The sequence below is a fragment of the Cervus canadensis genome, chromosome 27, assembly GCF_019320065.1.
Source record: "Cervus canadensis isolate Bull #8, Minnesota chromosome 27, ASM1932006v1, whole genome shotgun sequence".
Classification (NCBI taxonomy): domain Eukaryota; kingdom Metazoa; phylum Chordata; class Mammalia; order Artiodactyla; family Cervidae; genus Cervus; species Cervus canadensis.
In genome coordinates, this window is record NC_057412.1 from 19271096 (window position 1) to 19295835 (window position 24740).

Sequence of the window (24740 nt, forward strand, 5' to 3'; positions counted from 1 at the left end):
TTTTCCCTCAGATATTGTAGATTTAGTGTCATAATCTAGAGAGATTTCTTCCAACATTAAGTTTATAAGTAGTTGTCTAATAAAAAACCAACTGGCCCTTAATGATAGGCATCGTGGCAGAATTAAAACCATGATTTTCTCCATTTATGACGTCATCCAAAGTTTCTGCCACAGTCTTTAGCAACAGTAACTTGAGTCTGGATTGAACTAAGAGCCAGGAACACTAGAGCTGGACTGAAAGCTAAAGGGTTGAAGCTTCACTTTTGTTTTAAACCTCAGCATTTGTGGCCACAAATTCCAAAAAGCTTATAAAGAATACAGATAACATTTGGGTTGCCATACACTTATCTTAGATTCCTATCTCTCTGTTGACACTGAATACATAAGAGAAGGAAAAAAAAAAAAGTGTTATTTATCAATCTCCTAAACCCCATAAACTAAACTTCACAGTAACTTACGTCTCTTCTTCAGCTTTCATTTGGAAGGCATCTTCTAACCAATCTAATAACTTGTGTGTAAACTCACTCACATCTTGCTGTGGGGAAAAAAAAAAGGTCTTATTGATACTTGAGCCTACTAATGAAAACACTGCAACATAAAACTTACAGCTAGTCTTTTCAAATGTATAATTAACTGACTCCTCACAAAGGTATCATATGAAATGTTTCACATCAAATGCAAGAAATATTTATAACTTAACCAGAGCATAAAATCAGTATTTGAGAAAAACAAGCATCATATTCATAATTATGTGACTGAGTTTCACTTTAGGAGGGAAAAATATATATGTATAAAAATTGATATATATATAAACTCAAACCCATGAATGAGATTTTTTAAAAGAGTTATCATCTCCCCCCAGAGTTCTCTAATGAATCTTTATAAAACAAAGGACCCACATTACCAGAGTTCTTCCTTATACAAAGACTTATTACTGGCTTCTCTCTTAGAAGGAATATGAGCTTTTAAACAATTCATTTTCTCAATTCAACTGTTACGCACCACTTTTTAAGCCATATCTAATTTTACTAAGATATCTGTTAACTTGGATAGGTTGAGTCCAATCAATCACTGACTCCCTGATTATCAAGGTCTACCACCTCTGAAGTTCAAACTGAGTCTCCAATCAGAACCAGCATAATCTTCACCTTCCACAATCCCTTTCTTCAGTTCTAGCTCCCCTGACAAAGATGAACAGGAATAAAGCAGTGGCAGTTGTACTCATCAACTACCATACACTTCTTTCAACAATCTGACCTGGAGTACAGCAAACAGGTTTGTATAGAACCTGCATGAAGAGCAGGGTTGGGTGGGAGGATAAAGCAATTCTTACTGTGACTGACCAAAGACAGATAAGTAAGTGTAAGCAACTTGCTTTCATCAAATAGCCCTAAGTATAGAACAAACTTACTGTTACACATTTCCACAGCTAGAAGTTTTTTTGAAGAGCATCTAGGACAAGATATTTACCTTTTAAAATGTTGAAACTAAGGTCTAGGAAGCATAAATAAATTGCTCCAAAGCCATATGAAGACAATGAAACTTAACACAAAAAGCTAGTTATAAACATCCATACCACCTGTAGTGGGTTAAATTGAGGCCTGTCAAAATATATGTCCACTTGGAACCTCCGAATGTGACTGTATTTGGAATAAGAGTCTTTACAGATGTAAAGAAAGTATGGATCTTAAGAGGAGACCATTCTGGATTAAGACAGGCCCTGACTCCAGTGATGGGCACTCTTATAAGAGGTGGGGGATAGAGGGAAGGAGCAGGCACACAGACATACAGGGGGCAAGGTCATATCAACACAAAGAGATTGGAACCATAAGCCAAGGAACACCAGGAATCACCAGATGGTGGAGGCAAGGAAGGCCTGTTTTTGAGGGCCACTGGAGAGAGTACAGCTCACATGGCCAACACCTTTATTTTGAACTTGTGGCTTCTAGAACTATGGGAGAATCATCCTCTGTTGCTTTGAAATCACTTGGTTTGTGTTCATTTGTTACGGCTGTCCTAACTAATATAATGCCTTAAAACGACTTGCCATATTTTTCTATAATGTTACTTACCCTACAAGGCTATATCTGACAAGAAAGAAAAAGGTTTCATAGTTATCCAATGCTCTTCAGAAGAAAATGTCGGCAGGGGGGTAGGGGGTAAAAATTGAAAACAACAACAAACGTAAGCAAATTCTGATATGACCACCTTTTTTGTTCACTTATCTTTGCCATTTAAAACATTTTTTAAATAACACAGGGAAGGCAGTGGCAAAAATCAGACATCCTTCAGAACTCTCTGCCAAAGACCCTCTCCACACACCCAGATAACAGATATATATGCAAGTACTACAACAACTACACTGCAAATGTAGCAGAATTTTTAAAATTTCAAGTATCCTCTTTATTTTCTGCCCATTACATCGCTGTCATCTTATTCAACATTGCTGCTTTATCCTCTGCTACTTTCTTTGCTTCTCTTCTGCTTTCGTTCTTTAATTTCTCTAACTTCTCAAATTATATGTGAAAATGTTGGTATGTTTGCAGACATTTTCTACTTTTACAGGAAAATTTCCAATATTCTTTCTAAGAAATTGATAAAAAGTAACCAAACAGCACTACATAAAGATTGGGAAATAAAAGAAACAGTGACAAAGTTAATATCACTCAGAAACAAAAGGTTTCTGAGTGAGGAATTTCTGCCAGCAAAAACAGGCATATCAAAAGCATGTATACTATACTGACATTGGGTTATCACACCTTGGTGAAGATTTTTAATTACACACCTGTGAACATTTTTCATTTTACCTGTTACTTTCATTTAGTAATTTTAATTAAAATTACAGCTTGATTTATCATATACTATCAAGATTACTGTTTTTTAATTTAAAAGTAAATCTTCCAAATAATCATATTTTAAATGGCTCCAGCTTATTCTTATAAAAATAAGAATTGTTTTGATAATAGAAATGTTATTCTCATTTATCTTTTAAAAACACTGCTTAGGAAGAAAAAATAAAATAAAATAAAAATAGTTAATAAACAAGTAAGCACAAAAGCTACCTGCTGGGAGTCATTTGATTTGAAAGCATCTTTAAGAATCTCAACTGCTCTTGATGGATCAACATATTTCCTTTTAGTACCAACAAGAAGTGCAAAAAGATATCGAAGCTCACGCATAAAAGGCAAATTCCGATGCTCCTATTGAAAAAAAGAAAGAAAAATTCTTAAATGAAATTAAATTTTTTACTGGTAAAGGGATACTCATTTAAAAATTAACCAGAAATTTAACTAATATAGCTTAAGAATGAGTCCGGCATCCTATTATAAAAAAAGAAGAGCGTTGGTTTCAGCGAGGAGACAGAAAGGAGTCAAGCATACAAACAGCAGAGCATCCAGCTTAAGCTCACAATTTCAGCATAAATGCCATATATTCACAGCAAATCATGTCATTACCCAGCCAAGAATATCCTCATTTATGTCTGTTTATTATAATCCTTCCCATTCAGCAAAGCCCAGCTGCTGCTGAGAACAGCAGTAACAAGAGCCAACATTCAATGAGTGTTTAATCACGTACCAGGCACTATTTAAGTACTTGACCCTCAATAAACCCATTTAAGCAAAAAATCCCTCCTCCACCATGAAGTCTTCCCAGGCCCCTCCAAGTCAATAATCTCGTCAAACTCCACATCAACTGAAATTAATGTTTTTCACTTAGGAATGAATCACTAACTGAAAGTGTTATGTGATAATCTTAATTATCAGACTGCTGCTGCTAAGTCGCTTCAGTCCTGTCCGACTCGGTGCGACCCCATAGACGGCAGCCCACCAGGCTCCCCCGTCCCTGGGATTCTCCTGGCAAGAACACTGGAGTGGGTTGCCATTTCCTTCTCCAAGGCATGAAAGTGAAAAGTGAAGTCGCTCAGTCGTGTCCGACTCTTAGCAACCCCATGGACCGCAGCCTACCAGGCTCCTCCGTCCATGGGATTTTCCAGGCAAGAGTACTGGAGTGGGGTGCCGTTTCAAATAAGAATGTATCATCCTTCCAGGGTTCCTTTTGCAAGTTCGCTTTTATTTTTTGATAAACTGCTAAGTTTCTCAAAGACAAGAACATCTGTATGTCTTTCACAACTTTTTGCTAAGCAAAACATGCATTCAATTCTTTCTGGTTGATTAAACCAAATACTCCAGATGGAACAAAAACAATCAAATATAAATAATTCATTTTAAAATAAGAAGAAAATGTTTTATAAGATTGTAATTCACCTATCTTAGTGAAACTTGATAACAAATCAGACAACTAGTTGTTACTATGGCTAGCTCTTGAAATAAAAATTTTAATAAAGCTTATATATACCATTTAAATATTAGAAAAAAGTTTCAAGTTTGCAGTTTTGTAGGCATGTGTATGTGTGTACAGTTGATGCCCAGTATAATCAATTAATATAGAAACAGCTGCTCTCAAAATGCATCAAAAAAGGAGTCTTAAGAAATAGATGTAAGGAAACAAAACTGATTCCAAATATTTATCTGATTTAAAAACTACGAATCCACTACAGCAATCAGAAAGTACATAAAGCCTAACATAAAAATGCTAAGTTGTAGAAAACATTTTTAAAAACATGGATTTTATTTAGCATAATAAATTCTATCATCTATGATAAAGAATAAATGCAAAAGTTTTAAACAAGATAAAAAACTGATTCATGATTTTTCTGTGGTACTTACTATTTCACAACAAGGGTTTCAAGACTGTTAATACTAACGATTTTAATCCACAAAGTAATTTTCAGAAATACCCTTAATTTCTTGTGCTCAATCTCTTCATTTATCACTACACCTATGGCAAAAAAGCTTGAGACATTCCTTGCCAAGTAACAAGGATGAAAAAAAAATGACTTTTGAAAATTAAGTGAAATTCTGCTAAGAAGAAAATGTTGAAAGTTAAATACATTAATAAAACATTCTTGGCCAATTCAAAACATTCTCTTGGCCAATTCCTGTGGCTAGAAAAATCTTGAAATTTCAAAAGACAAAATTAGTGAATGCTGTTAAGACTAGCCACTACATGCCCCTAAATTATGAAAATACCACTACATATAGAAACTATTCAAACCTGATTTTTTTTTTAACAGATTTACCAAGATATAACTGACGTACAATATACTGTATATTAGTGTACAATTTTACAAGCTTCACATATGTATATACATCCATGACTGTATCACCACAATCAGTACTTGCACATCACCCCCAAAACCTTCTTCATCCCTCACTCCCCTCCCTAATCATTCCCAAGCAACCATGGTTACTCCTGTATTTTCCAGAGATTTATATACATCAAAATTACACTCCATGTACTCATTTTAGTCTGCTTTCCTGCAATAGGCATAATTATTTTGACCTTCACTCGTATGTACAATCCATTCCATTTTATTGCTGAGTGGGCTCCCATTGTGTGGGCAGGACACAACTTATTTATGTATTAACCTGTTCCAGCTGCTGCAGATATTACTGGATGTGGCTTTGTGTGGACATGTGCTCTCATTCCTCTTGAGTCAAGAACCGCAAGGAATTGGTGAGGCTGTATAATATACATTTTTAAGAAACAAACAGTTTTCCAAAGGCACTACATATGCCAGTGAATATATGGAAAATCAAGGGATATGGAATAGCCATAGCAGTTTTACATGTAGTAATATTTTACATATTCAGTGGCAGTGGAATGAGAGTTCTAGGTCCACATTCTAGGTTCACATTCACACTTGGATATGGGCTATATTTTTTAACTTTAGTTCTTCTAGTGGCATCTCTAGTTAAAACAGATCACCAGCCCAGGCTGGATGCATGAGACAAGTGCTCGGGCCTGGTGCACTGGGAAGACCCAGAGGAATCGGGTGGAGAGGGGGGTAGGAGGGGGGATCAGGATGGGGAATATATGTAACTCCATGGCTGATTCATGTCAATGTATGACAAAACCCACTACAATATTGTAAAGTAATTAGCCTCCAACTAATAAAAATAAATGAAAAAAAATAAAAAATTAAATTCATGTTTTAAAAAAAAAATTTAAAAAAAAATTTTCATTAGTCCTAATTTATACCACTAACATCGAGCATCTTTTAATATAGTTATTTTGAATCTGTTTATCTTCTTTGGTGTTACAATCTGTTGAGATACGTTATTTGTCTTACTACTGAGCTGTACAAATTCTGTATATATTTTACATACAATTCCTTTTTGTGACACGTGTTTTGTTATTATATTCTCCCAAACTGTGGTGTGCCTTTTTAATTTGCATGAATTTTTCAAAAACAAACTTTTCATTTTGATGAAGTCCGATTTATTAAAATTTCCTTGTTTAATTTGTGCCAGTTTGTTGCGGTACTTAAAAAATCTTTTCTTAATTCAGAACCCTAAAATTTTCTGTTTCATCCATGAATTTTTATAGTCTCAGTTCTTTGTTTTAGGTCTACAGTTCATTACATTTTTTTTCATATATAATGTCTTATAGAGGCTGAAAAGTATTTTTCTTCCTATGACATCATTAGTTCAAAAGATTTTCCTTTGTTCACTGAATTTTTTTTGGCAACTTTGATTAAAACCAATTGCCCCTATGTGTATGTTATATTTCTGCACACTCTATTCTCTTCTAATGATCAATATGACTATCTTTTCACCAATAACGTAGTGTCTTGATCACTGTAGCCTGATCATTCCTCTAACACTGCCTTTGTTTTTAAAACTGCTATGGCTATTCCATATCCCTTGATTTTCCATATAAATTTTATAATCTGTCAACTCCTATGAAAATGCCAGCCAAAACTATAACTGTATTGCACTGATTCTATAAGCTGGGGACAAGTGATACCCTAACAATACTTAATCAGCTTATTCATAAACACAGTATATCTCTCTACTACTTTAATTTTTCCCAGTGATGTTTTGTAGTTTTCTGTATCTTTTATCTACTTTCCCACTAATATTCCATCTTTTTTGCTCTTACATAATCATTTTAAAATTTATATTTCCAATTGTGTGTTGCTGGTACTAAGAAATGTAACTGATTTTTAAAATAATTTTATTTAGTTATTTATTTTTGGCTGTGCTGGGCTTGCTGCTGCATGGACTTTTCTCTAGTTGGCGAGTGGGGCTACTCTGCAGTTTCAGCACACAGGCTCTGGGGCGTGTGAGCTCAGCAGTGGGGCACTGGGGCTTTGTTACTCTGCAGCATGTGGGATCCTCCCAGGTCAGAGCTCGAACCCACGTCTCCTGCACTGGCAGGCAGATTCTTCACCACTGAGCCACCAGGGAGCCTCTACAACTGACTTTTGCATGTTTGCCTTGTATCATGTAACACTGCTAAGTGATCTGACCCCTTGATTCTGGCACCTTGTGTTTGGTAGAGTACTTAGGATTTTCTAAACAGACAATCAGTCATACACACCAAAAGACAGCTTTGTTTCTTCCTTTCCAATTTGCCTGCTTATTTCTTTTTCTTGCCATATAGCACTGGTTGAGATCACTAATGTTTAATAAAAAAGTGGTGATGCCTGACATCCTTGCTTGTCCCTGATCTTTGAAGAAAAGGACTGTCTTTCACTATTATTAAAAATATTTGCAGGTTTCTTATAAATGAGCTTCATCAAGATAAAAAAGTTTCTATTTCTAGCTACTGAGAGGGATTTTGCCGTAAATAGATACTAGCTTTTGTCAAATCCTTTTCTTCATCTACTGAGCTAGTTTTATGGCTTTTCTTGTCTAAACTGTTACTATGATGAATTATATTCATTTCCCAACACTAAACCAATCTTTCAGTCCTGGACAAATCCCACTTGTCAATGAGGTATTGTCCTTTCCATGTGTTGAATCATTCAACTTGCCCCAATTCTGACACAATTTTTCCTTCTATTATTCATAAGGAATATTGATCTGTAGTTTTCTTTTCTCGAAATATATTTTTCTACTTTTGGTTTCAGTGTAATGTTGGTCTCACAGGGTAAATTTGCAAGTTTTATCTCTTCAATTTTCTGAGAAAACTTGTAGAGAATTGGTATTATTTCTTCCTTAAATGTGTGGTGTAACTCACCAATAAATTTTATTGCTATTGATTTTATTTTTTGGAAAATTAATTTCTTTAATATGAAATACACAGCTTATCTTTTCATCAGTTACATTCCATAGCCTTTGGCTTTCAAAATATTTGTCTGTTGTTTATAATATCCCACTATTCTCTTTTACTGTCTGCAGACTATGCAGTGATTTACACCTCTTTCATTTATTTGGTTATTTGTTTCTTCTCTTTTTCTTACTCAGTCTACCTAGAAGTTTATCAGTTTTACCAATATTCTTAAGCATCTCGTGATTCCATTAATTTTTCTCTATTGTTTCCCTAATGTCTATTTCATAGATTCATGTTCTTATCTTTATTATTTCCTTTCTTCTGCTTTCAAATTAATCTTTTTTTCTAATTCTCTGACATAATCTAATGCCACTAACTTGAAACTCTATTTTCTAATAAGGCATTTAGTTCATATATTTTCCATTAGCCACTGCTTTTAGCTACATCTATCTAATTTTGATACATCATTTTAATTTTTATTCAGTTCAGAACACCCTGAAATTTCCATTTTTATTTGTTCATTGTTCCTGGGGTTATTCAGAAGTGTAAATAATTTCCAAATAATGTGGGGATTTTCTAGATATCTTTCTGCTTTTGATTTCTAACTTAATTTCACTATGGTTGGAAAATATAATCTGTATGCCTTGAATCCTTAAAAATTTGCTAAAACTTGTAAACCCTACTTGTTATACCTTCATGGCCAAAGATAAAAATTCCAGAATGTTCTGTTTTTATTTTAAAATTCAAAACTCCCTCAGATATTTGCTCAGTAATATATTTATGGTATTAACCCCAAATCATTTCCTTCTCATATGCTTCTCACTTCTGAGTAGGGAGAATATTGTTTATTTGAAAATATTCACCCTAAATCAAGGCTTTAAATAATATAACCTTATGATTAATAAGGTTATTAATTATATGGTGATTACCTCTAAATATTGTAAGCTTATGCCTCTTTGTTTTGTCAACATTTAATATATGCTTTCCCATCAGTTCGAGGCTTTTTAAGCCAAAAGAGATTATGTGTGGGAATGGGGAAGGATGAGATGTTTACAGTGAGAATCTATCTTTAAATTTCTAATAATCTCCCAATTCTCCTAGACATTAAGATTACAAATAGCACAAATAAATATGGATGTATAAAATTAGTTTCAACCTCTAGAAGCAATAAACAAGTCTATTCACATGCAAATTGATTTCAAAGACTTTATCTCATTCCATCAATCAACAGACATATAATGCTTGCTGCAATTTTAAATTGCTAATAAAAAAAATTCTGCTTAATAATGTATGCAAATACATCTCTGATTTGATCGAAGTGAACCCTCAGGGTTTACTGCTACACTGTTCAGACTCAGTGTAGCAGTAAACACTAGATGAGTTTGCTATAAATTGATTATTAAATAATAACTGACTAAGGGCTTCCCTGGTAGCTCAGACAGTAAAGCGTCTGCCTACAATGCGGGAGACCCAGGTTCGATCCCTGGGTCGGGAAGATCCCCTGGAGAAGGAAATGGCAATTTTCCAGTATTCTTGCCTGGAAAATCCCATGGACTGAGGATACCGGTAGGCTACAGTCCATGGAGTCGCAAAAAGTCGGACACGACTGAGGGACTTCACTTTCACTTTCTAAGGTTACACTGACACCTTTCTGAAACCTGTGCCTTTTATCACTTCAACTGAATTGAACTGTAACACTAATCAGTGGCTACCTCTAAATCTCACATGCTGGCTTCAAAGTTGTCAAGTTACAATACATACTGCTGTCATCATGTGAAATTAAAGAAATATCCCACTTGTAGAACAATCTTTTATAAAACTGCATGGTATTCTTGTTGAGTGATTTTTCCCAATGGCAGTAATTATTATTAAAATTATTTTAATTTCTTAAACTAAAGGGGTACCTAGACATGCAGACCCTTCCATTAAGAGAAATTTCCCTAGAAAGGTGTTAAAAAATTGGATTCATACATTTCTCTAGTATTCAGCTAAACATTCTCATGACCCCAAACTCTTGTACATAGGCACTGATATCACGACTGTTTTTCAAGTAAGATTATAAAACTAAGTAGGTCTTATTCAATTATTTAAAGAATAAAAGAAAGCTAAACTCTGTAAAGTACTAAAATCCAGGAACACAAAAGAGGTTAAGAAACATATAGGGGAAAAAAGATACTTATGAACATCTAACTGCAAGTAATAATTCTAAATAATCATGTAAATTATAAATATACTTCAACCAAAACATCAAAAGAAACAACTAACCAAATCGTTAACAGAGGGAGGCAACAGTCCAAAAAGTTTCATGTAAAAACTGTAATGACTGAAAGGGGTTTGCTTAATTTCTTGGAAGTATAAGTAGTTGGTCAGGTGATCTTAGTTCCCTTCTGAAAATGGTTTTCAATTAGTCTGACACTTTATGGCTAAAGATTACAGCCCAAAAAGCTGGTTAAAAATCAAATTATATTCCCATCAGCTTGCATTATAAATGTTCGACATTTATAATGTGTGCAGAAAATTGTTTTCAAAATGATAGACTAAAAAGAAAACATAATTTAATAATGTATCGTTACAACTAACAAAAGATCACACAAAGTTCAACACTTTACTGAAACCTAAAACTTCACTTCTTTGTCCTTGTCTTTATGGCTAGTTTCTTTATGATAAGATCATTAAGTCTTACAGCCAAGCATATTATTTCCATAACTAATCTTTTTCATTAAGTATGAATTTCTGAATGTGAATCAGTCCTATCTTTTGAAAAGCTAGTATGAACAATATAACTAGCAATAGCTGACACCTGGTACTGACTATTGAGAGAGTTAATTCTTAGGTAGGTTGATAAGGAAGGAGTCTGGGTTCTCAAGGAGGAGAAAGGGGTCCGGGCTCTCAAGGAGGAAACAGGGACAAAATGTTTTTTTCTACATTGCTTGATGTTAGTCACATAAGATGTTTTTTCTTAAACTCTGAGTTGTTATGACAACAATCTTTAAGACTAACTTTCTTTACACAATAAAACAACTCATCTTGCTCAAAGGTATGTTTTTCCTTAAGCTGTGTGCTAATGATTATATAACACATGTTTCTCCTTTTTAACAAGAACCTTCTGACTAATTTGGTATCTTAAGACATATGTTGTGGGAGTGGGTCTGGTAAGACCTTTCTTTGTTAGTTCTAATCTTGTTAATTTGTTTGTTGTGGGAGTGAGTCTGGTAAAAGTATATAAGGCCTGGATAAGACTAGCAAGTGGGGCACCTCTGTCCCCCTTCTGATGTCTAGGTCAGAAGCATTCTCTGTCCTTTTTCACTGTAATAAAACTTCTGCCATACAAAAGCTCTGAGTGATCAAGCTTGGTCCCTGGTCCCAAAGCTAAATCTTCTTCAGGACAACTTTAACTGTAAGCTACCACTATGTACCAGGTACTTCTAAGCCCTTTATCTCATTTATTTATTTATTTGTTAATTGTTTTGTTATCTCATTTAATTCTCACAGAAGCTCTATAAAACAACTGCTGTCCTTATTTTCAGATAAGAAAACCAGCAGCAACTAGATCAAGTAACCAGCTCTGGGGCCAGAACCCAGGCAATGTGTCTCTGCCCCTCTGTGCTCTCTGTCATGTTACATTGCCCAACAATATTACAAACTGTAGACTCACACTGCAAAAACAGGGCAAAACTAACCTTTAAAGAATTCGTTTACAGAAATAAATGAAAAATGTTTGATTTCCACACAATTTTTGAGAAGGAAAGACCCTGAATTGTAAATGGTAGCCTATTACTCTGACATTCTAAAAAGAAGAAAAAAGCAATTACTAAAGTGAAACCAAAAAAACGGCCTATTACTGACACACATGTGTAGAAAAACTCATATTTACAATATACTGGCCAAGAATAGTTAAGTTACTGTTGTAGTTGAGATTAACAGGTTGACATTCAAATTTGACACTGCTTCAGATTTGATTTCACAAATATCCCAAAAGCAAACTTTCCCCCATGGATCAGCGGGTAAGAATCCACCTTTAATGTGAGAGACACAGGAGACGTGGGTTCCATCCCTGGGTTGGGAAGATCCTTTAGAATAGGACATGGCAACCGACTCCTGGAAAATTCTGTGGACAGAGGAGCCTGGCAGGCTGCAGCCCGTGGGGTTGCAAAGGGTCAGGCACGACTAGGCACATGGCATGGCACCAGAAGCAAACACAGAAGAATATGCTCGACTTAAAAGTCTTTCATAATTTTACCTTTTGGTTTCGGGGTAAATCTTGAACATTTGATGGAGGCTTGTAATTCAGAACTAATCTTCTGAATTCCAAAAGATTGAATAATGACTGAAAAAGAACAACAATTTAAGATAACCAAAGGGAAAATTCTATTAACAGAACTATAAAAATATAACTAGTCTGAGAGATTTATTTTATATACAGAATATTTCCCACTAGCACAAGAAGGCCTATTTCCTCCCTGAGAAAAAGTCACACTTCTTTTATTTAGACATATTCTTGATCATTAACAATATTTATTGTACTGCAAAGCAGAAAATTATATCAAAAAATATAATATGTATTATTAAAAGTTTTCTATGTGCCTAAGCAGTTTCCTCAAAATTAAATGTATACAAATGCAAACTCAAGAACTTTTTCAACATATTATGCACAATATGAGTTTTCTAGAGGTATCAATTCTACAAAAATACAGTACAAATAAATCTATAGGCCAGATGCCAGGTTATAGAGACTCAAAGAAATTTTGTATTATCACTAATGGTCAAGGAGACACAGCTTAGGAAGGAAACAATATTTAATTAAAACAACAGCAATGTTACACAAAAATACAGTAATACTGATCACATAGAGTATAATGAAAGCATATGGAAAGATGCTCATGGAAAAGTTTCCTGGAGTTACCCTTTTAAACTATAGCTTGCAATCCATTAATGTCAAGATAAACATTAACTTTAAAAAATGAAATAAAATGTAATGGAAAATATTAGAACATGTCATAAAGAGTAAATTTACCAGAGTATTATTTATAAAATTTTCATTGGTGAAACTGTCATACATATGTGTAAAGTGTTTCACAATGTAAAATGTATTCCTTTCTGAGAGTCATAGTTTATGAAGTTCAAAAATCATTGTACAAGAGGCGATGATGCATTAAAATCTTAGTAAAAGATGGGCTAGCCAACTAGCTAGGAAATAAACATAGCATCATAAGCCAATAAGAAAACAAAAATTTGTTTAGTATTGGATGTTGGGAAAACTGGTCCACTATAAATAGAGTCAGATATAGATGTACATAGATGCAAATCAAAGACCTATATATGAAACGTAAAACCATAAAACTGATAATTGTGACCTGAAGTATTTCTTTGGTAAACAATATGAACATATTTATTTATGCATTCTTTTAACAAATATTTATGGAGCACCCACGACATGCCAGACACAAGGAAGACAGGCAGCAGAGGGTAAAACACACCAAGTCGTCTCTGACTTTCATACTACCTTGTGATTGCAATTTAAAAACAATGAGAGCGGATGTTATATAAACTAGAAAGAATGGGAATACAATAGACCAAAATCAGAAACTTAAGAAGCATTTAAAAGCCAAAGGAAAAAGAGGTATAAAACAAAATATGAATAGTAATAGAAGTGGCGAGTCTAAGGGCACAGAAGAAAAAGGAGTAGAGAAAGCTTTCAAACATAGTAGTGCATCAGAGTAACAGCAGAGCTTTAAAAAATGTTTATGTCTGGAATTTCTCAACAAAGATATAAAGTACCAGAGATTCTGAAGTACATGAATTAATCACTGGCAAATTTCATGAAGAAGATTAGTAAAGGTTGGAGGTTGCCACATCCAAAGAAGGTAAGGGCAGGAAAATAATCTTTATATTTAGCAGTTGGGAAGTCGCCTTTCCAATAAAATGGTAAGATAGCAGCAATGAGTCCTAAAGAAATGGGATAAAAGTAGAGGTCAAAGTATGGACTGTTCTTATAAGGGATTTACATAGGAAAAAGAATGACAAGTCTAGAGAAGCTGAATCCACTTCTATCCTCTGAGCTCCTACTGAAAAATATTTTTACTTCTTTTTGAACACCCTTTAGATTTCCCCTGGCATGGGTCTTTACTAGTTATAGAATTTGAGATGGCCAGTTATCTTTTCCCAGCATGTTAAATATAGTATTTCTGTTGAGAAGCCAACTGTCAGTCTTATTTTTGCTCCTTTATTGAAGCGATAGATCTTCTTCCTACCGGCTACTTTTAGGGTTTTCTCAGTCTTGAGTTTTTTCTATTTTACTATGATGTGCTTTTGTGCAGTATCCTTTATGTTCATACTACTTGGTTCCTATTGCTTCCCGAATCTGTGGCTTGATTTCTTTCATCAAGTTCAGAATATTCTTCGTCATCTCTTCTAATATTGTTTTTATCCTATTTCCTTTTTAGTTTCCCTCTGGAACCACAAATAAACTGTGTTAGTACAATTTACTCCATGTCCAAAATATCTCTTCTATGCTCTCATCTGTATTTCATGGCTTTAGTGTGAAAATGTTCCTCAGACAAACTGTCCAGTTGACTAATTCTCTGGTCACGCTGTGTGTATCCTTCAGTTGTGTCTAATATACTGCAAATTTCATCCACTGATATTCTAACTTAATTTATGATATTTTTCAGCTTTAAGATTTCTTCTTTAATAGTTTTTAGTTTTCTATCAAAAATTCTCAGTTATGCTTCTAATTTCTTAAGCATATTAGTAGTTATATAACAAACCATTCAATTTTAACTTTTCCCTACATAGTTAGATTTCTAATTATCCATTATTTTCTCTTAATTTGGGGACATGTCTTATTTTCTGATATGACCAATTACGAATAACTGAGGGCTAGACATTGTATGTAAAAAACTGGAGAAAGTTCAAAGATCAAGATGGTATTATCTTCCACCAAAATTTACATTTCCTTCTGGCAGGCAGCAAGACTAAAGCATTTGCAATCCTATATTACCTTGATCCAGTCAATTATGAGATGATCTTAAGCTGGGATTCACAAGTTATAAAGCCTGGCCTCTACTCAATTCTCAGGTAATCCTAGAGTCTAGCCCTTTAGAATTCAACTGAAAATCTTAGGTGTTTCCAAGGTTTTCAATCTTGTGTGAAACTTTGCTTAGCTTCCAGCCAATCAGCAGCCACTTCTAAAACTGCCTCAAAGATCAGTTCAGTTCAGTTGCTCAGCCATGCCGGACTCTTTCAGACCCCGTGGACGGCAGCACCCCAGGCCTCCCCGTCCGTCACCATCTCCTGGAGTCCACTCAAACTCATGTTCATTGAGTCGTTGTTGCCATCCAACCATCTCATCCTCCGTCGTCCCTTTCTCCTCCTGCCCTCAATCCTTCCCATCATCAGGGTCTTTTCCAATGAGTCATTTCTTCGCATCAGGTGGTCAAAGTACTGGAATTTCAGCTTTAGCATCAGTCCTTCCAATGTATTCAGGACTGATTTCCTTTAGGATGGACTGGTTGGATCTCCTTGCAGTCCAAGGGACTCTCAAGAGTCTTTCTTCTCTAACACCACAGTTCAAAAGCATCAATTCTTTGGCACTCAGCTTTCTTTCTAGTCCAACTCTCACATCCACATATGACTACTGGAAAATCCATATCTTTGATTAGACAGACCTTTGTTTGCAAAGTAATGTTTCTGCTTTTTAATATGCTGTCTGTGTTGCTCATAGTTTTTCTTCCAAGGAGTAAGCGTCTTTTAATTTCATGTCTGCAGTCACCATCTGCAGTGATTTTGGAGCCCCCCAAAATAAAGCCTTTCACTGTTTCCATTGTTTCCCCATCTATTTGCCATGAAGTGATGGGACCAGATGCCATGATCTTAGTTTTCTGAATGTTGAGCTTTAAGCCAACTTTTTCACTCTTCTCTTTCACTTTCATCAAGAGGCTCTTTAGTTCTTCTTTGCTTTCTGCCGTAAGTATGGTGTCATCTGCATATCTGAGGTTATTGATATTTCTCCCGGCAATCTTGGTTCCAGCTTGTGCTTCATCCAGCCCAGTGTTTCTCATGATGTACTCTGCATATAAGTTAAATAAGCAGGATGACAATATATAGCCTTGATGTACTCCTTCTCCAATTTGGAACCAGTCTATTATTCCATGTCCAGTTCTAATCGTTGCTTCTTGACGTGCATACAGATTTCTCAGGAGGCAGGTCAGGTGGTCTGGTATTCCCATCTCTAAGAATTTTCCACAGTTTGTTGTGATCCACACAGTCAAAGCCTTTGGTGTAGTCAATAAAGCAGAAGTAGATGTTTTCTCAAAGATAAAACAGCCCAAAAAATGAAGCTTACTGTCTGAAAATCCTGTTCTCTCAAAGTGTAGCCTCAAAATTCCTCAATGCTTTAGGGCTTACGATGCCTTCAAAACACTGGCTTCATTTTTGTTTTTAGACTCCAGCAATATATGACCAAGTAGATGACTGAAAAGAACTTAATATGCTATTACCCAAAGCAGAATTTATGACCATGGATTATCACAACAAATCACAGGAACTCATTTTAAGCCCCAATCTATACTCTAGATCGGGCATAGTAGTAGTATTGGTCAACATATTTCTTCAAAAGGGGTGGGAAAGTGTAATCACCACTACTGTCTAAATTACATTTGTGAGTCATACACATTGAAAACAAGTATCCTTTTATTGAGCTCAAAGCCAGTATATGAATTCTGAAATCTGTTAAGAATTTGACTAAACTCGTGGAGGGTGAGAGTTTAAATACATAATTTATGGAAAACAAAAAAAGTGATGATAAGAGAGCAGAAGGAGATATAAACTCTCTATGATGAAAGATACTAAGGAAAACCAACATAAATTGTCCTTGGTGGATTATTAATATTTAAAAATGAAATAGTAACAGATAAGTTTCAAAGTGTGAGAAAAACAGAGTGGCCTGATTAAAAGATGAAAGTCTGTATACAGAGCAATTAAATCCCTATGGCCTTCCCAGACAGAGAGGTATCAGACAACTACTCTCTCCTTCTGTGGAATATAGGAAAGTTTAGACTTGGGATATAACTGAACTTAACTGACTCGGGTTCATAAACCTTATCATCCAACCCACAACTCTTCTGAGGACAAAAAAGGGCTCTACAAGGAATTAATAAGTGCTGACGCATCTACAATAGGAATAAACTGGGACTGTAGCAGGCAAACCAAGAAGCAGAAGCACCTTACTTCTGAGCATCTCAGAGGATTCCAAATGGGAATGGTGCTAAGGGTCAGGAGAACTCATGACTTACTTGAACTTAACACCCCAAACTAGAGAGAGGAACAGAGTAGAAAAAGCAGCCCCAAATAGTACCATCTGCATAAAAGTTGCTTTTGAACAGGATGAAAATAATCCTGACTAGTTAAGTGGTTGATACCCAATCTAAAGACAGTCAGGCTAATATTGTTAGCATCCAAAAGTTATGTAAGCCACTTTCTGCACAATTTCTTTTTGCTAACAATCCCTTCCTGATATTCTGTTCCTCTTTTCTTCCAAAATACTTAGGTCTCATTACCTAAAGGAGCAAGTATAACAAAGCTGTACCTTCTGTAGCTTACCCACCGTTACCTACTCTGAAGTTAGAGGTTTGTAATTCCTATAAACTATAATCGGTAGAAATACTTTTAAAGAAGAGAATTCCCAGTTGTTTCACACTAGTCTTGCCAACTAAGTAAATTCCATCCCTGAGAAAATTTTTGTAACTGAAACTTTATAGTGCATTTATGTCACAATTTGAACAAGTTCCAACTTGCTTTGAAAAAAAAATTAAAAACTCCCAACACTAATACAGATTTCCTACCCAAAGTTCCTTTCATAAGTGAAAAGTTCAATTAATTATGATAAACATATTTTAGATGTCTGTTGAATTAAGTAAATGTCAAGGAATGAAAAAATAAAATATTTCAATTACTAGAAGTGAAAATTAAAAGCTACTTAAAATGGTTTAAGAGATTTTAAAGTTACATTCAAAAACAAAACAAAGTCATCACTAGACAAATTTTTTTTTCCCATCTACAATTTCCTAAACTGAAGCTTACTGTTTTTCTACATTCCCAAAAGACAGTATCCTATTACTTCATTAGAAGCCAAAATTTTCAAGGTTATCTGTTGTTTCTTCTAGATGTTTAAAGCACCAATTCTAACTAACAAATACTGATTCTCTGCAAGCACTTTCTTACTTCCTACAGTTTTCTAAGAGAAGATGCTAATCAATGAGCCTCATTTACTGGCCGTAATAGTGTAAAGGTAGAATCCAAATACAGGCAGCAAAACATACTCATAAGCACTCAGATCACAGCCTTAAAATTGTGTTTCACATTTTAAAGTGACAACTAAATTATGAAATTTAAACAATGAAATGCAAAAGAATTTACTAGCAGTGCAAGCATTAAGATAGCAAATAAAATTTGAGATATTGCTAGCATGTAAGTGGATAATTAATGCATACTCAAGACCAAAAACAAAAGCATTATTACAAATTCATGTTAATTCCAAGTATTCCTTAATATTTTAATAGCCTGGAAAACAAATAACATGTTGTGTTATTAAATGGTGTGTACCATAGTTGAATAAAAGTGAGGCATGAAACCAGAAAACCAAAGAAAACCAAATTGTGTAATACTATTTGCCAGAAGCAAAAAGACAGAAAAGAGCTGGAAATTACAACACTGAAGTAGAAAAAAAAAAATTAATTACCTAGAGAACACAATTAATAACCTTTAGAATAGAAAAATTTAATAACCTGTTAGTTGCTTTAATATCATATGAAAGTTAATACTGTATTCAGGTTGGAAATGGACAAAATGAAGAGGTATTTTGAATGTAAAATGATGTAAACTAGAAAACATCTATTGATTTAAAAAGACTCATCAGAAACACTAAATGAGCTACAGTTCAGCTATATTAGGAAATTAAGCACAAATATTAATTTTCCTAAAGAGTAATTAAAACTAAGAGCATGTTATTACACATAGGTTATTTAACTTAAGGAGATTGTTTAGTTTAAGGTTTCACAATTTGAAAGATAACATTACCAGTGTCTGAGAATACTAAAGAATTATGACAATAGTCATATCATGTAAGAGTTAAAAAAAAAAAAAAGTCCAAATTTAAAAGATGGTTATCTATGCATACAAATATTTTTCATTTTAGAATAAGAAGCTCAATAAAACATTCCAAGTTAGAAAGAAAATGTTATTCTTAATTGATTTTTATTCTTTCGTTCTCACATATGTATTAAGAATTATTTGTCAATTTATTTCCTCCTGAAATAAAATGTCCTCTTTTATAAAAAAAGTACTTAAATGACTATAATTACTGAATGACATTTTCTATTATAGATAAATAAATCTGATCTGACTCACACACACAAAAAAACAGTCTTGGTTTCCTATCTTGGTTATGAAGTGAAGTGTTAGTCACTCAGTTAGGTCCGACTCTTTGTGACACCATGGACTGTAGCCCACCAGGCTCCTCTATCCGAGGAATTTTCCAGGCAAGAATACTCGAGTGGGTAGCCATTCCCTTCTCCAGGGGATGTTCCCAACCCAGGATCAAACCTAGGTGTTTTGCACTGCAGGCAGATTTTTTTTTGTTTTTTTGTTTTTACCATCTGAGCCACCAGGGAAGCCCCATCTTGGCTATATTCTTTCCTAAATTTGCAGGGATTTATATACAAAAATATTTTCTTTTCACTCTGACAATTCCCAACAACAGAGAAGGAGGAGAAATTAATTCTGAATAAGGCATTGGCAGTGTTTTATCATGAAAAGTCCATACTGGGAATGAAGAACAAAGTGGAGTGAGGAATACTGCAATCGCCAAACTAGGTTAGTAGAAAGGCATATTAAAACCTTGTTTGCAGTGTGTGTGTGTGTGTGTCTGTGTGTATGTATATATATAACAACTAAAAAGAAACACAACTCCAACCCACTTTTCACTGCTGCCAGGCCCACCAGTTAAGACCTGTATAAAGATCCTTACCTGAATAACAGCACTAAACCAGCAAGTATTGCCAACATTCTTTAGTCCAACAGGAGCTTTGTCCTGCCTTTTTCTATCGTAAGGGTTTCGAGAATCTCTCCAAACTTCAGTTGGTGTCCTCTTCAAACATGCTTTATTTTCCGCTATGCTGGCCTCAAGAACTCTTAAACGATGGGTAGAAAATAATGGTGAAAAAATACAGCATTGATTTAGCACTGTACTGTAGAAAACACTATACTATAAACTAAGGATTTTGATAAATTAAGGTCTAGACAATGCATTTGGAAAAGGAATACTTAACACTAAATTTGCTCAAGTGGATTCTAGTTTTCTAGAACACAGCATAGTTCTAGTTTTCAAGAACATAGCAGTAGCAATGCTAATAGATCAAAACACAGGCAGCAGTTTTTCCTCAGAAAACAGATTTTAATTGCAAAAAGATAGCATTACATAATAGGAAATAGATATATTAAGTTATATTTCAACAAATTAGAGGCTTAATATCAGGAATATAGTACCTAGATAAGTTTTCTGAAAAGTCACTGTATTGAAGTACATATTTATAATATACATAATGATTAGTTTTTATAAGAATTTCTTTGAATCATAAGAAAATTAAAAATTAAAAAACTGCACTTTCATCCCTCTGATCATTAATTTCCTTTTATATTTAAAAAAAAAGTTAAGGTAAATTCTAGGGTTCCTTTCAGTTCTACAGATCCATACTCTACAACAGCTACTGAAAAATAAGGGGAGAGAATATTTATGTGTTCACTTCATTCCCCAATAGTTTGCCTAGAGAAAAATCTACTGCAATAAACATCTACATATCAGAATAATAAAAGATAAACTTCTTCAAAATAAGTACATCTACAGAATATCTAAAACATATCTAAACATGACTAACAGTAATGCTACTCTGCTTAATGGTGTTTATCTTGCTCTTAAGCAAGAAAATGCTGAAAAACCCTAATCCCTACATATAAACTAAACATGCATTTTGCCTACTCAAGACATGTGTTACTTACTATTCCAAATTATCATGAATAACAGCCAAATATCTTAACTCATTTTATGTTCACTACAAAAATCTCAGTTAGTATGAGTTTTTTCAACTTTTTGGCTTCTTGAAAAAAAATCTCATTCATGCTACACTATTTTTATCCTAAAGATTTTGCTCTATTAGATAAAAATCAAACTAATACAGCTATCTTCCTTAATTATGGAGGAAAAGCAGAATATTTTTCATCTCTAACTTTGTAATATGACCTTATATACAGTGCATTAGATTCCAAATCAGTATTACTTAAAATAACTTATATGAATATAGGATAGAGTTTTTCTTTGGGAATCAATTAAATCACATACTGGGTTGGGGGGGGGAGCAGAAAACATGATGCATTAAAATGTAAAGGTCAAAGTAAACTCACATATTTAAAAATAAACAGTTTACACTTTTAAGAGTGATCTAGCATTAGCAGCAGGACTCTCTGCCCAACTATCAACTCTCAAAAGGAACCTCAGCCCCTAGAGGCTTTTTCTCTTAAATTATTTAACAATAACCAGTGCTAGAACTCCTTGGAAGGTATTTAGTTAGATGATTCGGGACTTGAGAATATCAATGTTTATCTGGAACATCCCACTCTAATCAAAAATGAGTTCTCAAGAACATAAAAGGGAAGTCAAAGAGCCAACTTGAGAGACTTTCTACTGTTCCTTGCACAATTTAGCATGACACAAGAAAAATCAACTGTACAAATTAAATTTGTACAAGATGACCACTTTGAAAGAGAAAGGTTAACACATAGTATACAAAAGGTAAATATAACTCCAAAGTCTGTTTTATATAAAAAAGGTATATTTAATCATTTATTGACTTTCGTAAGTGGGAGCAATTTTCATTTGAAAAGTCTGTTCCTTTTGTTACATACGTATATCTAGAAGTATAAATTAACGAATCTTATTTCTACATTGGTAATCAGAAAAGAACAAACCAAAACAAGCAATGGGTTCTGGGAAAAGTAGCAAATATATTACAAACAGGAAAGAATTAGTGCCAGTGGTCATTTATTAGTTGGTGCAAAAGTAACTACAGTTTCAGACCCTGAATTTTAAATCATTATAACAAGGTTCAAACATACCTATGCTAAATCAAAATAAGAACCATTACAATTAACACATTTTTGCCAATGAGAAATGTCTGTTTATTCCTACAGCATAAAAATCTGTGTTTTGGGATTCACCAAACTATTGGAAAGCATTTTCCACCTACTGCTGGTTGTAGAAATGTTTTCCGTGCAAAAAGATGTCAAGATGCTTGAAGAAGTGGTAGTTGGTTGGCAAGAGGTCAGACGAATATGATGAGGCAAAACTTCATGGCCCAATTTGTTCAACTTCCGAAGTTATGTGACGTGTGATCAGGCATTGCTGTGGAGAAGAACTGGGTCTTTTCTGCTGACCAATGCCAGCTACAGCTGTTACAGATTTCAGTGCATCTCATCAATTTGCTGACCATACTTCTCAGATGTAATGGTTTCCCTGGATTCAGAAAGCTATAGTGGATCAGAGGGCAGCAGATCACCAAACAGTGGCCATGACTCTTGGTACAAGTTTGGCTTTGGGAAGTGATTTGGAGCTTCTTCCCAGTCCAACCACCGACTGGCCATGGGCACGCTGTCATCTAAAACCCGCTTTTCATCACATGTCACAGTCCGATCGAGAAACGGCTCATTGTTGTTGCACAGAATAAGAGAAGACAACACTTCAAAATGGCAATTTTTTTATTTGTTCATGAGGCGCCCACTTATCAAACTTTTTCACCTTTCCAATTTGCTTCAAATGCCACATAACCTCAAAATTGTCAACACTTGAGTTCTTGGGCAACTTCTCGTGTAGTGTTAAGAGGATCAGCTTCGATGATGGCTCTCAATTGGTCATTGTCAACTTCTGATCATCAGCAACTGAGCTCCTCATCTTCAGGGCTCTTGTCTCAAAGTTTTGCAAAACTTCTTGAACCACCACTGAACTGTACATTTCTTTAGCAGTTCCTGGGCTATATGCATTGCTCATATTCAGTTGTCTTTGCTGCTTTACTACCCATTTTGAACTCAAACAAGAAAATTGCTCGAATTTGTTTTTTTTTTCCTAACATCATTTCCATATATAAAATATATATAAACAGCAAGTAATAAGTCATTAGCAAAAAAAAAAGAAATGTGCATTTTAATGACATATAACTACATTTAAGAATTTATTCCAGTATCAAACAGCAAAGTTCAACAATGCAAAACCACAATTACTTTTGCACCAACCTAATATAAAAGGCAGAAGAGGCATCCAGCAACTGACTAGTACTGGTGGGCAGGTATAATAGCCATTAAAAAAAAAAATTCTATAGTATATTCCAAAAGCATAAACTAGTCGAAAGTCAAGGAGAGCCACACTCATTCATAAATCTCCTAGGTGGATGATCCTCTACCACTATATGCTTTTAAACTTCTAGTTGTAATAAAATACTAACTTAAAACTCTAGTTATAATAAAATGAAATAGAAATAACCCTTTTTAATGCCAACACATCAGATCACTTGTATCATAATGACCAGGCAACAGGTCACGTAGACATTAGTTATGGAAAACTTCAGAAGAGTTGTTTTCTACAAAATACACCCAATCTACAAAAATTAAAATATATACGTAAGTCACATGAAGTTAGTAACAAAATGAGACTGGGCCTCAAGACAACACTGAGTAAAACTAGGTCTCCTGCTCCCCATACCTGTCAACAGCCCATTCCAAATCTACAATTCAGATTGCTCTGAGGTAACAATATTTTTCTAATTCCAGATCTAGTTAAGATTACTAAAAACTAGAAGGTATTATTTTTAAATGTTTCAATACAGTTAATTCAGTCACCCTTTTTCAGTCCCCTCCCACCAAGAAAATACATCTCTTGATTTTTATGGTGGGAAATGTATGGCCTCGAATGTATTTTCTAGGACCGAGCAGCTTACCTGAACTTTTTGTTACAAGCTAGGAGGGAAAGAAAGTCAAGAATATAAACTGAAGATACCATCTCCCCAGCATTCCCATGGATCTTTTTTTCTACAAAGGAAAAACTGGACACAAGCTGTAATAACTGAATAGAGCTCAAGATATACATGTTCCCTACTTCTCAAAGTGAACTAAGATGTAAAAAAATTTTCAACTATATGTGCATGTGTGAAAGTCACTCAGTCATGTCCGACTCTTTGTGACCCCAGGGACTACACAGGCCATGGAATTCTCCAAGCCAGAATACTGGATTGGGTAGCCTTTCCCTTCTCTATGGGATCTTCCCTACCCAGCGATCAAACCCAGGTCTCCAGCATTGCAGGCAGATTCTTTACCAGCTGAGCCATAAAGAAAGCCCTTATATGCATGTGTACACATAATTAAAAGTATATAAATGTATATAATTATACATATAACTGAATTCCATCATATGGTAGAGATCATCATACATTATAATAAAAATATGAGTTTTAAAGATATAGACTTATAATTCTCTGTTTGTGTGTGTTAAATCATTCAGTCAAGTCCAACTCTTTGCAACC

General features: G+C 34.5%; 1 protein-coding gene across 5 annotated transcripts in view; it reads right to left on the minus strand.

Moving 5' to 3' along the window:
- The window catches only part of USP25 (ubiquitin specific peptidase 25), a 164772-nt gene that overhangs the window by 75197 nt on the left and 64835 nt on the right, over positions 1-24740 (minus strand). For all 5 annotated transcript variants that reach the window (XM_043449177.1, XM_043449175.1, XM_043449174.1 and 2 more), the window contains 4 exons: positions 20147-20309; positions 12362-12448; positions 3063-3200; positions 459-535 (listed from right to left, as the gene is read on the minus strand). In XM_043449177.1, coding sequence (XP_043305112.1) covers positions 459-535; positions 3063-3200; positions 12362-12448; positions 20147-20309 — 465 coding nt within the window. The remainder of the gene's footprint in view (positions 1-458; positions 536-3062; positions 3201-12361; positions 12449-20146; positions 20310-24740) is intronic.